At 40.2% G+C, this 12155-nt stretch overlaps 1 protein-coding gene across 1 annotated transcript in view; it reads right to left on the bottom strand.

The window, feature by feature from the left end:
- BEGAIN (brain enriched guanylate kinase associated) overlaps positions 1 to 11658 on the bottom strand; it is a 141232-nt gene extending 129574 nt beyond the window's left edge. The window contains exon 1 of the mRNA XM_088539650.1: positions 10729 to 11658. Coding sequence (XP_088395776.1) covers positions 10729 to 11658 — 930 coding nt within the window. The remainder of the gene's footprint in view (positions 1 to 10728) is intronic.
- Between the last annotated feature and the right edge of the window lie 497 nt (positions 11659 to 12155).

The following is a 12155-nucleotide window of genomic DNA, read 5'->3' as shown; positions in this document are numbered from 1 at the left end:
ACTAAATAAATAGATAAACAACAATGTGACAACAATTCTGCTCCATCAGTAGGGGACTTTCATTTTGTTGTGATTGGAATAATTAAGGATTATTGTTATTTTCTTTGCGACTTCTCTCCTCAGATAGTCCAGTCCCCAGTTTCTTATCACTACAGAATGGGAGTTGAATGGCAGATTAGTGAGGAAAAGTCGGACAGAGCATGGGGAAAGTGGGAAACCTGGGTGCGTGCCCTTCTACCACAGTCCTGGAAGGAAAATTTACTGTTGTGTAAGGTCTGTTGCTACCAATGAGGTAAAAAGCCATTTAGATTTAACTGGGGACTAAGGTTGGCTCAACAAAAGTGCCAGACTAATTTTGTTTTAATTATTTATTGTGTTCCAATTCTCGTTGCTGTTTCTGCTTTAATTGTATTTTTAATTAACTTCATTGAATGTAATGGACTGCATCTTTCCCTCCTGTAACTTTACTAACTGGCTCAATGTCCATTTTATGTTTGCTACATCAAAAAAGAAAAAAAAAAAAAAAAAAAAAAAAGCACAGGAGAAAACCTCAAAATAGCTAAAAATGAAGATCTCTGTACACAAGGCAAATGAATATGCAGTTCTGAGTTCTGCTGCTGAAATATGGGTGCCTGTACAGTTTTAGCAGATTTTTTTTTTGAGAGAGAGAAAAGGACAGCAGATTGTCATTCTATTTCAATTCCTTATGATCACTGCATTACTCTGGCTTTGTTACAGTGATCCTCAATTTCCTCCTCACAATAGCATCTTGTGCTCTGGGAAACATTTTGTCGTCTTTTCCATTGCTGTGAGGGAATGGCTGTGCCGGCAGGGAAGGAGATGAGTGTCTGGCAAAGGTAGCTCCTCCATCTGTCTCCTGCTCCTGTCAGGGCTCTTCTTGTAGGGGCCTCCCATGGGGCCAGGGCCAGGCCCCTGTGCCTGGGCATCTCCCATGGCTTCAGGAGGGAGAAGGGCAGTCGAGGTAGCTCTGCAGGACCTGGCCAAAAGTCATGCTAGGGGGACCATGAAAATGGTGGCTCATGGCAGGGAGACTGCGGCAGGTCTGGGGCCAAGGGTCTTGGGCTGGGCTGAAATAGTGGCTATTGTCTGGGCTAAAATGACAGCCATGGGCCAGGTTGAAATGATGGTGGGGCAGGGCCCCTGAGGCCTCATACTGGCACGCAGGGCCTGGGCAGCACCTTAATAAGTGCCCGCCGGGGCATTGCTTGGTTTTATTGGTGGCTTCCTGGCTGTGCTGGCTCACAAGCCTGTGATTCAGCCCCGCAGGCCCCGAGGCAGGAGGCGCCCGGTGCTTCCTGCAGCGCAGCCCGCAGCGTAGTGCGCAGCACGGCCATGGGGCAGGCGGCTGTAGAAACGAGCGGCTGCCACAACCACCCGTTTGCAGCTCCTCAGCAGCCGCTCATTTCTACCCATGTTCACGCAGCAGGTTTTGGTTACTATAGCTATCTAGGGAATCTCTGCCTTTTAGGGATTCATCTCTTTGTTTTCAAGGCAACGAGAGTTGCTGTGTGAACAGGCCTGGTATTTATTCCTCTTTCTCTTTTGTTTAAACTGCCATGGTGATGGAGGCAGGCACAACCATCAGGGTGATCGTTCCTGCCCAGCTAACATCAAATATTGATGCAGACAGCTCCTGAGCCTGGCGGATGAAAATGTGTATTTGAATAACTTTCTTAGTGACTCCTTGCGAGTATCGAACTTACCATCAGAAACAGAAGGTAGGTCTGCAACATCTGAGCAGAAGTCCCCTGTCTTCAGCCTACTCACTGTCTATTTAGCACTGGGCAGCTTGTTCAGTGCTGTTGGATCCTGCTTACTTGAGTGTTTTTAACATTAAACTCCCCAAAAGTGCTGGATTATCTTCACTTCTGGCAGTGGAAGTGCAGATATAGTGGTGATTTGGAGGATGGGACTGTAGCAAGATGTTTAAATAACTTCCTTTCTGGTCTAGGCTGATCAGGCTTTGGGTTATAAATTTAAGGAATGGATTTAGGATGGCAAAAGGGTTGCAGAAGAACTACATGCTAGCTTACTATTGTAAGCTACAATACAGAAAAGCAAACAGGAGATGAAGGTTCATTTTCAGAAACAAAAAGCCTCCTTTAACCTCAGTAGATGCTAGCTTATTGTTGTGAGCCTACTCTTGGAAATTTCACAAGCATGCGCCCAAGAGCATTACACAGGGATATAAATGTGCTGCTGTTACTCTCCAAATGAGACAAGTGAGCAGAACTGCATGTTTTATTTACTCTCTGCAGACAGACAGCAACGGTATCTCAAAGCAAATGCATCTGCTTGTAAAATTAAATGATATTCATCCCAGGAAGACCCCACTCCCTACTGAATGTTAAGATCTATCCTCTCAATAAGATTTTTCCAGTCAGTTTTACATCTACCTTTTAATATTTTTCACCTTATTTTTTCCGGCCTGTTTATGAGAATATCATGGTAGAATGATTAAAAGCCAAGATTTATAGCATCTGCTGCTTATTTCTTATCCACAAGATGTGGTTTTCTGTCATCTAAGGACTCTTGGCATTAGAAAGTTTCATTCGAGAAGGTCAGATAAAAGCCTCTATGCAAAGAAGTCCCTGAAACAGATGTGTGAGACAGCCTATGGAAATACCATTTTTATAGGGTTTATTGAACAAAGTACATGTTTTAAAAATACAAAGAAGCATCCTGAATGAGGTCGTTACCAGACCTGAGGTCAGCGCTGCAGTTCTGAGATACGAATGCCTAGCATTAGAGAAGATAGGCTTTGTTTCATTGGGGTCTGATTTAGTACAAACCTTCAAATTCATGCTTCAACTCATAAAATTTTCTGCTTCAGAAGTCTGTCTCACCATGTGTCAGAGTCTTATTTCCACAGTTTCTGATGTGAGGCTCAAACCCACACAGTACCAAGACCTACAGAAAATGGGATATTTCAATTACAGCTTTGGAAGGAAGTAATGAAATACTGATTCCTTCTTTTCTGTCCCCAGAATGCATGGTGTACTAGGTTCATACTCAGATTTGAACTTTTCATTTACTCAGGTGATATTACAGCATGGTGGGGAAGGGCATAAGGTTACACCTGTGTTTCTATTAACCACATTCAGTACATCAATGGGCAGAACTTTAATACAAATGAAAACCTTAGAAGAGTGGACCAAAAATATCAGTCACGGAAAAATACATCAGTGCAAGCTCTGGCTCTGACTAGTGCCTTGCATTTCAGTCAGCTATTGGGAGAATTCAAAAGTTTTCATAACGTTGACCAGATGAAACGGTTGTGTTAATTATTGTATATATCTGAGGGAGGGAGTCCCACATGCTGAGGCCTTCTGCCTCTGATGCCCAAGCCATGTTGTAGAAGTACAAGAAATCAATTCACAAGCATGACAAACACAGGCTGCTGGCTGAAGGAATGAAAGAAATACGAGTAGAAACACCTTTAAAACCTGTCATGTCATAAATTGCACAGGAAGGATTTTAAACCAAACGGGCCTAAGAAGAAAGAGCTATTGGTCTTCTCTCCATCTCACTCCTTCCTTCCCTTGCCTGGCTCTGCATCTTTCAGGCATCTCTGCTGATGGCAATTGTTGTAAACCTGTTGTAGCTTCAATTACCCTGACAGTACCATTTCTTTGTAAAAGCACCCAAAGATAGAGTGTGCAATTGAGAATGATTTTGAAACCTTCTCACAGGAAGGGGAAAATTCATGTTAACAAAAATCACTGGAGAAAAAACACTAAACTTTTTGATTGCCAATGTTGCTTTTCTGTGTGATGGTGCCTAGAGATATCGATATCCATTGAACTGGATAGATTCAGCATTTTTCTCTTAGAACTCACACATCTGAGGGCAAATAGTAGATTTGGCAGGAAAAAATGACCTTGTGTTCTGGTCAGAACCCTGCATCCTGTGCAGAAATTCAACTTTATAGTAGCACCTGTCCCTTATTTCTAAACATCTCCGTCCTCTCTTACTTGCTACTCTCCTTTTCCTCTAAAAATGGTGAGGGGAATCAAGTACAAACCCTAACATCAAAAAAAATCATCTTTTTTTTTTTTTTTGTTGAGAGGCTTAATTGAGTTGAAATACAATCTTTTTATTATGAAGTAGCTCAGACTGTCTTTTTATTTTGTCCTATCTTGAATAAATAGCTTATTCTTTTGAGTACTGGCTTATAGGTGTCTATGCTCTGTAAAGAAGATTTTGATCTAATTTGTATTTGATGAGCTGAGAAGCTGTAAATGACGATATGCGTCATCCTGGGAACATTGTAGCTTTATGCACTGTGTTTGACTAGACGGAGGATCCATTAGTGACCCAACGGAGGTGTTTTAGAGCAGGCAAGGAGAACTCTCTAAACACCATCTGCTCGTGCTGTTGCTTGTAAAATGATGTCACATCTGCTGCTCTAAAAACATTATGCTGATCTCTCCTATCGTATACGGCTGCTGCCCTCTCAGCAGCGGGCAAAGGAGTCGATACCACGTTATTGGGACAAGAAGTGTTAAATTAACTAGAGATGAATTTGCGCATGGCCTTCTCAGCTGCCATTATCTTGTGACTGTACCATAAATGTCACAGACAAAATGAAGGAGATTATTCAGCGATTCATATTTAGCTGATGAAAGTAGATAAATACTTTGACTATTAGTCCAAGCTGGCTGCTGCTGGTACAATGAATACTACTATCTGCTTCAAACTTGGCCATGTCCTCTCAGAGACTGAGAAGGTATTTAAAAGTAGAGACTTCTTCAAAAACTTGATCAGTGAATAAATCAAGTTTGTGCTTGATTTCATTGGCATTGTGAAGGTCAGAAAGCACAGCTGTTTATTATGGTCATCAGTTTCTATAGCTTGCAGGGCTGGACTGCATGCTCATCTCTCATGGGGTGATACGCATCGGGCTAATTTATCTGCTCCTGAAGCTTCAACCATGCATATCTGCATACATAATACACTTGGAATACTGCTATTTGGCAAATCATTAAATGGAAATTAATGCAACTATAGTGACAATTTCACAATAGTGGTTCACAGAAACCACTATTGTGGTTTCTTATGCCACAGTATTGGCATAAGAAGGAGAAAGGTTCTAGTGATGCAGACTACTGACTGCATCTAGTGACTTTTGGAAGTTCTAGTGACCTTTGGAAGTGCTAAGCAAATAGGCAACCCCTTGATTAAAGATGTGGTACTTGGCTTTTAACACCCAAATTCAAATATTTGACCTATGGTTTTTATATACTATCATCAAACACACAAGTTTTAAATTCTTGTTTTGAGCAGTTTGCAGAAGAAGAAATTATAGCAAAAGAAAATTATGGTTTGTTTTACTAGTTCGGTGTCTCTATTCTTCTTCTGTTATCTCCAAATGAATTTGAAGCACAGATGGATTTTGCCAAAGTCTGAGTGTGTAAAGAAGTGACCATTGTCCTAACTTGGGATAGTATTTGATAAAGGAATTAAGTCATGCATTTAACTTGTATTTTAACAGCCTGAAGGTCATCTTCAGTTTTCAAGGCAGAAGGGAGCAGAATTCTAAGCAGTTGAATGCAAGATGAGGTGACAAGAGAGGTCAGGAGGCCAAAAAAGGTGATCATGTGGCATATTCTGTTGTGGTAAGAGATTAATATAAGGGTTCATCATGTACTTTAGCTAAGTAATAGAATATCTGATGTAGTCCTGTTCCTTATTTTTTCTTTCTCTCTTGTAGTTCTCAAATTTTGGGTGATCAGAGCTGCATTTTTTCTGCTACTGAAGGTGGTTTTAAATCGTCCTGCCTTCCTGAAAGAGCTGGAATAAGTCAGAAAACAGGACATTGGAAGGCTTTTCTGGCCTGTGTTCTGCTCCTTGCTTGACCACTTATCTGGACAAATCATTTTACCTCTCAGTGCTTCTGGTGCCTCCTCTTATTTCTGTTATCATATTTCAGACATCAGGCAGTGAAATGATACTTTTCATTTTGGGATATTTGAATCCTGATCATATTTGTAAACACCACTGTACCATAAGTAGAAACAAAAGCTTTGACATTCATCCAGGAGTGAGACACTTGCTTCTTCTACAGCATCCATCTGGACAGACATCATGTATGAAAGAGATTTGGCCCTTTTGTCCTCCAAGGACAGGGACCATCATCTTTCTGCTCTTTCAGCAAGCTTATTTTAGAATTTAATTGCCCCAGAAGCCAAGTATCTTTAGAAATGACACCCTCCTCTACCTGAACTCAGATAGGAAAGAACCTGCAGTAGAGTAAGACTGTCCTGCAAAAGCTGTGGTTGTAACAGTAGGGAACGGAACTAATGTTCCACACAGAACATAAAGCATCCCCATGCTGAGGCATTTTTCTTGCAAGAGAACCCATAATAAACAGCACGAATCCTTATGCATAACAGATAGCAGAAGGAGCAGAAGCTGGTATCACTTTGCCTATTTTTGTGAGTGCCTCATGATACTTTACTTCAGGAGACTACCTATAGGTCTCCTTAGGAAACAACTAGCTAAGATTTTCATATATGCATCATTAGAATTTGAATCTTCTTGACAGACTGTATAAATATCTAAATTGGTCATATTTCATCTTTACTGTAATGATATTCACTTCTTGTGAGAGGAATGGAGTGCTTCACTCATCTGCGTTTTATGAAGATGAAAGCCTTTGTAGCAGACATTTGACCCCTTCTGTTTCAACAGCTATTATAATTGTACTTTAGGGCATATGTTGCTTGAATTTGGAGCAAGGAAGAATACTTGCTTTTAGGAGGCTTTGCTAAAGCTGTACAAAGGAATGGAACTGCTTGTAAAGGCTCTTGAGCTGGTGCTTTAGAGGAAATCAAGCAGGAAGCAGCTCAAGCATCAATGACTCTAAGTATGCCTGGTTCTGAGGGGTGGCTTCGCATCAGCCTGATCTGGATGATTAGAATAGTGCAGTTCTGTTGTGAGATGGAGGCAGGTGGGGATGTGAGACCAGCAGGGATGCAGTTACCTTCGTAGCTGGAGTATGTCAAATAAGGAAAATATCCCAAAGCTTGTGCCAAACCAAGGTGAGAAGTCTATGTAATGTAATGTACACAGGCATATCACTCTGGGTTCAGAAAGAATTAGGAAGAGTCAGAGTCTTACTGTGTTCATGTAATGACACTACCTCGGTAATAAACTGTTGGTGGATTTATCTAGATGCATCTAAATTATTATTGGACATGGCTCAGTAAACACGATTAGCTTCTATGGAGCAAGGTTATTTTTATGCCCTCCCTGTGCAAGCATGTCTCATAGCTCTTAAAATCCTAATCTTCAAAAATTTCTATAGAAGTGACATTCTCCATACCCAAGCTTTCTTGTAAGACGATGTTTGCACAAATTGGAACAGTGAGTTGCCAGCATCTGGGGGGCATATTGCAGCATACTAAGTCATTTGTATTGATCAGGCTTGACCTTGTTTATTCTATGAGATGAGATAATGTCATGGCCTTGGGTGACAAGTGCACAATTCCTTAGGATACATATGCATCTTGTAATAAAGATGGGGTCAATAGTCAAGTGATTCTAATCATCTTGCTCACAGAATATGTACTATTGGAAGTTTTTAAGTCTTCGTTGATTTTTTTTTAAGATGTGAAGATAAAGATTCTCTAAAGAAGAAACAGACCTTTTTTTCCATAAACACGAAAAAATCAATTTATAATGTTTTATAATATATCCTTTTGTTCAGGCAAAAGTAAATACTTGAAGATGAGATCTGTTTGGAATGTTGATGCTCTTATGCATGCAACTTATCTTGACTCAAATGTAATGTCCAGTTTGATTCAAGTCTCATGACTCTACAGAGTTGTTCAGGTCTGAAGTCAATCCTACATATGATTATATGAAAGGAACTAAACTTTGGCTTGATACCAACTGTTCTGTTTCAAATACCCAAAGTCTTCTCAAAGAAAATCATCAGTAGTCTGAAATAAATGCATTTAACATGAAAAAGTCTTAAAAGCCAAAGATCAGTCTCTTCTCATGCCTGGTTTTCTCTCAAACATAATGTACCCTGTATCTGAGGACAATGAGTCCTGTTTGGATCCAGGCATGTTTATTTCTGTTTTGATCTTCCCTTTGACAGACTTGAACAACCATATCTTTCCAGTGCCGAGAAAAACTTCATTTTATGCTATCCTTTTATCCTTTTCACATTTTTTTCCAACCTACTAAACAAGTCATCTTATTTCAGCCTGTGAGTCTGACGTAGTTAGGAGTTGTGTACCCTCCCCTACATTGGCATGGATTTGGAGGTTTGCTTTCATCTAGTGAAATCATTTGGCTTTTGCAATTATTTAGCCAACCATTCCAAATTTAATTTCACATAGACGAGAAATAATTTCATCTTATTTACCTGGGTACTCAAACATTTTATACCACTGCAATGCCTCATCCATCATACTTAGTAATTGCTTTCTGCCTGTTGGAACTCTTTCTATCTTTGGTCATTAAGTAGCGTATCGATTTCTATACTGCTAGCTGTAAGTTCTTCTGGATAAATCTACAGTAAAGATGGTTTCTTTAGATTTGATTTCAGTATTTGCAAACTGTTATCTAATTCTATAGAAATCTTCCTCAATATTTTGATCAGCTGTCTGAAGAGTGAAAGTTGAAAATCCCTTTAGTGGGCCTGGATCTAGTACAGACCCATCAAAAAAAGCGCAGACATGCTTGTGAAGATCTTATTGGATTTTAGTAAGCATGACAGGAAATGTGACACGATTTCTCTTCTGAGTCACTTTTTTTTTTCTTAGCTTCAGCTTTCTTAGCCTTAAATTTTCAAGTCTACTCTTTCATGCCCTTCAGAATAGGTATTGTCTCTGTTCTTCTGTTTTTCTATCTAAGCCAATATAACCAACACTCGCTTGTTCTCTCTCTTTCTTTCAGATTATCTTCTACATGTTAATGATAACTTGGCAACTGAAATATAGTTTTAGGCAGTGTTCTGTATGTGCATTCAAATGAACATTATATAATCAAATATTTTAAAAATATCTTTACAATAACAACATCCAAGACTGTACAGTTATCCTTTTGCTTCTTACTAGGCATGCTTCAGGTGCTTCAGGACTTGCATGAAATAAATTGCATTCAAAGCAAACCTTTGCATGTAGGAGTCCTGAATCTGCAGATAACAGTGAACATGGTATTTTTTTTCTCTTGATACTGCTTCCTTTACTAGTGTTGAGTTCTGCAGGCTGAGTATTGTTTGTTGAGATAAAATGCTTGGTAATTAATGTGTTTAAATTTAAATGACTAGATTTACAGCAGGCTGATGCTTAAATTGGACTAGACTGGTACCTACATTAACTGACTAGAATTATAAAGCACTCAGGAGTGTTTAATCAGTTAGTGTTCCATTAGTTGGATGTTCTGATCTGTACGGTATGAGCAAGTCCACTGGAAAAGATGCTATGACAGATGGCTAATCAAAATGTTTAAAAAAAAAAAATCCTGCCATAGGCTCTGTCTGGAGCCTTCTGACCCCTTTGCAGGACAGCTTCCATTGTGGAGCGGTGACGTGACAGAACATGCAATTTCTCTTCATGTTTCATTATCTTTCACCCCTTCTGTTCTCCCTCAGGCTAACTTTGATAGATGATAACTAAAGCATCCAAGGGCATCCTATAAAATCCTAAGCTTGAGCTGCTGAAGACAGCATGAAATTCTTGAGATTGGGATGGTCTCTTATTTGTTATGTCCTCTGTGAACACAGACAACTTTTTGTTTGTTTTTAAATTTGAATGAGCTTTTTAAAGAACAGTGAGTCTTCAGCAGCTCACATTTTAGCAACATTCATGTGCATATGTATAAGCAATAGTTCCGGGACCTTTTTTTGTTTTAGCAGGATTATAGTTATTTCTCTAGAGGCAAAACAATATAGTGTAGCAGTTCAAGGTCTGGCAGCGCAGTATTTCCTACAGTGCCATGCAAGCAAAGAACAGTCTCCTTTAGGCCTTCTCCATAGGTGTGAACACCCTTTGCTTAGAGAAACAAGGACTATCATGGACTATCATAAGAAGAAATGATCTTATAAAAAAAAAGTTTGTTTTGGCCAACTCCCAGAAGACAGAGCTTCAGTCCAAAGAAATAACATTCTGCGATCTTAGGGCTTCTCAGAAAGGTTAGGAATGAAATTATCAGACTAGATATATAATTCTAGACGTACAATCCATTGCAAGGTTTTCAGGATGTTAGACCTCTCACTGGCACTAATGGAGCATGTCTGTTTATTGTAGAGGTATTTGAGCAAACTGTAGCCTAGAAAACTTGGCTAGCTAGTTTAACTAAGCTGGCCACAGAACCTTCTTCAGGTTAAGTTGTCCTCCCTGGGGGTGCCTTGCCTGCTCATGTAGAGCTGGCTTGATTATACCTACATTTCCTTGCAATGCAGGAATATCTTTTTTGTTTGACCTCCTAAAATTGTGTTTTACCAAATTAGAAGGACTGGGAAGGACTAGAGAGGTGTATCCTATCTTCCCTTCCTCTTATAAATCCTAAAGCTTGTTTCTTCAGCTACTCTAAATAAGTCTGCCATGTTTATTCCCTCCTAGAGAAAAATTTCTGTATTCAGTAAGAGCCCCCTCCCTGCCCAACAAGACAGGATCAACTCTCAGACAATGACATTAATGCACAAGTATTTATCACATATGACCCAAAGAAGTGGATTGAGAGAGAGCTCACCATGCTTGTGCTTCTAGGCAGAGAAGCAGATTTTCTGGCTGGCATTTCTTTGCTCTGAGAAATCATAATTTCCACAGGCAAGCCAGACCTTTTTCTGCATGAGGCATCATTATCAAATGACCCAAGAGAAGGACTTGTATCCAGAGACAAGGACTTCTCTAGTTTGCTTTTTCTTGCTCCAGCCACAATGTCATCACTTCTCAGGCTCTTTAAGTCGATCTCTCGATGAGTTTTCCCATCTAGAATGTTCTCTTTCCAGCCTTCGGGGGATTTTCTCTTAATGCGCAGATCATCTAGGCTTCTTACAGCAGATGGAAAGGTGTTCTTCAGTTTAGCAGCTCGGTATGCCCTCAGACTCATGGGATCAAGCACTCTGAAAGTAACTTCATTAATAAATTGAGAGAATTTGAGTTTTGCTTCAATTTTTTCTTCCACAACAGACAATGAGCTTGATGATCCTTGACTCACCACACTCAAATCAGATGCAGAGGAACTGCTTTTCTTGTGGTGCGTCGTCTTCTGCCTCTGGAGCTTTTGGCCAGGGTTTCCCAATTCTGCCGGATATAGAGAAGAGTGTACCAGTCCATGGGTTTTTTCACTCCCTTTTTGAAAGTGCTTTGATCGATGGGGTCGATAGCCTTCATCCTTATTTTTGCTTTTAACAAAGCTTTTAGCTTCTGACCTTGTGCTAGCCTGTAACTCGAAGCTGTCCTCACTGGAGCTGCAGAGTTTTGAGTAACTGTTCATTGTCGAGTTTCCAGGGAGTTTCTCCTCCACATGAGTTCCCGCTCCTGATACGTGTGCAGATGTGGGTGCACGGCTTGCTCTTTCTTCAGTCACCCTGCCAGCCCCCTCTTGCTTGGCAGGTCTTCTAGACACAGCACCCTGTGGCTTAACAGGGGAAATGGAGCCCTGTGACAGTCGCTCCATTTATTTTTGTGTCTGTATGTCAGCTGGCGTCAGCGAGAATGGCATTCCCATAAAGCCTTCTCTGCATTTTAAGACAACAGGCATGTCTTTGGCAGGCATATTAGCGCAGCCACCACATTTTATCCCATATGCATCCCAAATTATGCATATGTTTCATAATTAGATCAATAGCACCTTCTCATCATTTTAATTAGCCATAGTAATCAGCAGAATCTATAGGACATGTAAATTTTCCAAGTTATTGAGCGCATACTGGACAAACATGAGCTTTCATTGATCTAAACAGCATATGATATATTCCCTGTCTGTTGAACTGGAAACCAAACTACCATGATGTAAATCAATTCTCACTAAGTAAAGTCCAGGGTGATTCTCTTTCAGGGCTTTTCAAAATCCGATAGTGGAGAAGGTCATGCTATTCTGTCCTAATGCTACCAGTGTTTGCTGTGCTATTAGGAAGCTTAGTAGCAGATCTGTTTGGCCCAGAAAGGAACTAT

Source organism: Tinamus guttatus, unplaced genomic scaffold (assembly GCF_059628265.1).
Source record: "Tinamus guttatus ecotype Peru unplaced genomic scaffold, ASM5962826v1 Tinamus_guttatus_pri_ptg000048l, whole genome shotgun sequence".
NCBI lineage: Eukaryota > Metazoa > Chordata > Aves > Tinamiformes > Tinamidae > Tinamus > Tinamus guttatus.
Note: the sequence above shows the minus strand (reverse complement) of the source record. Positions and strands in the feature narration are given on the sequence as shown.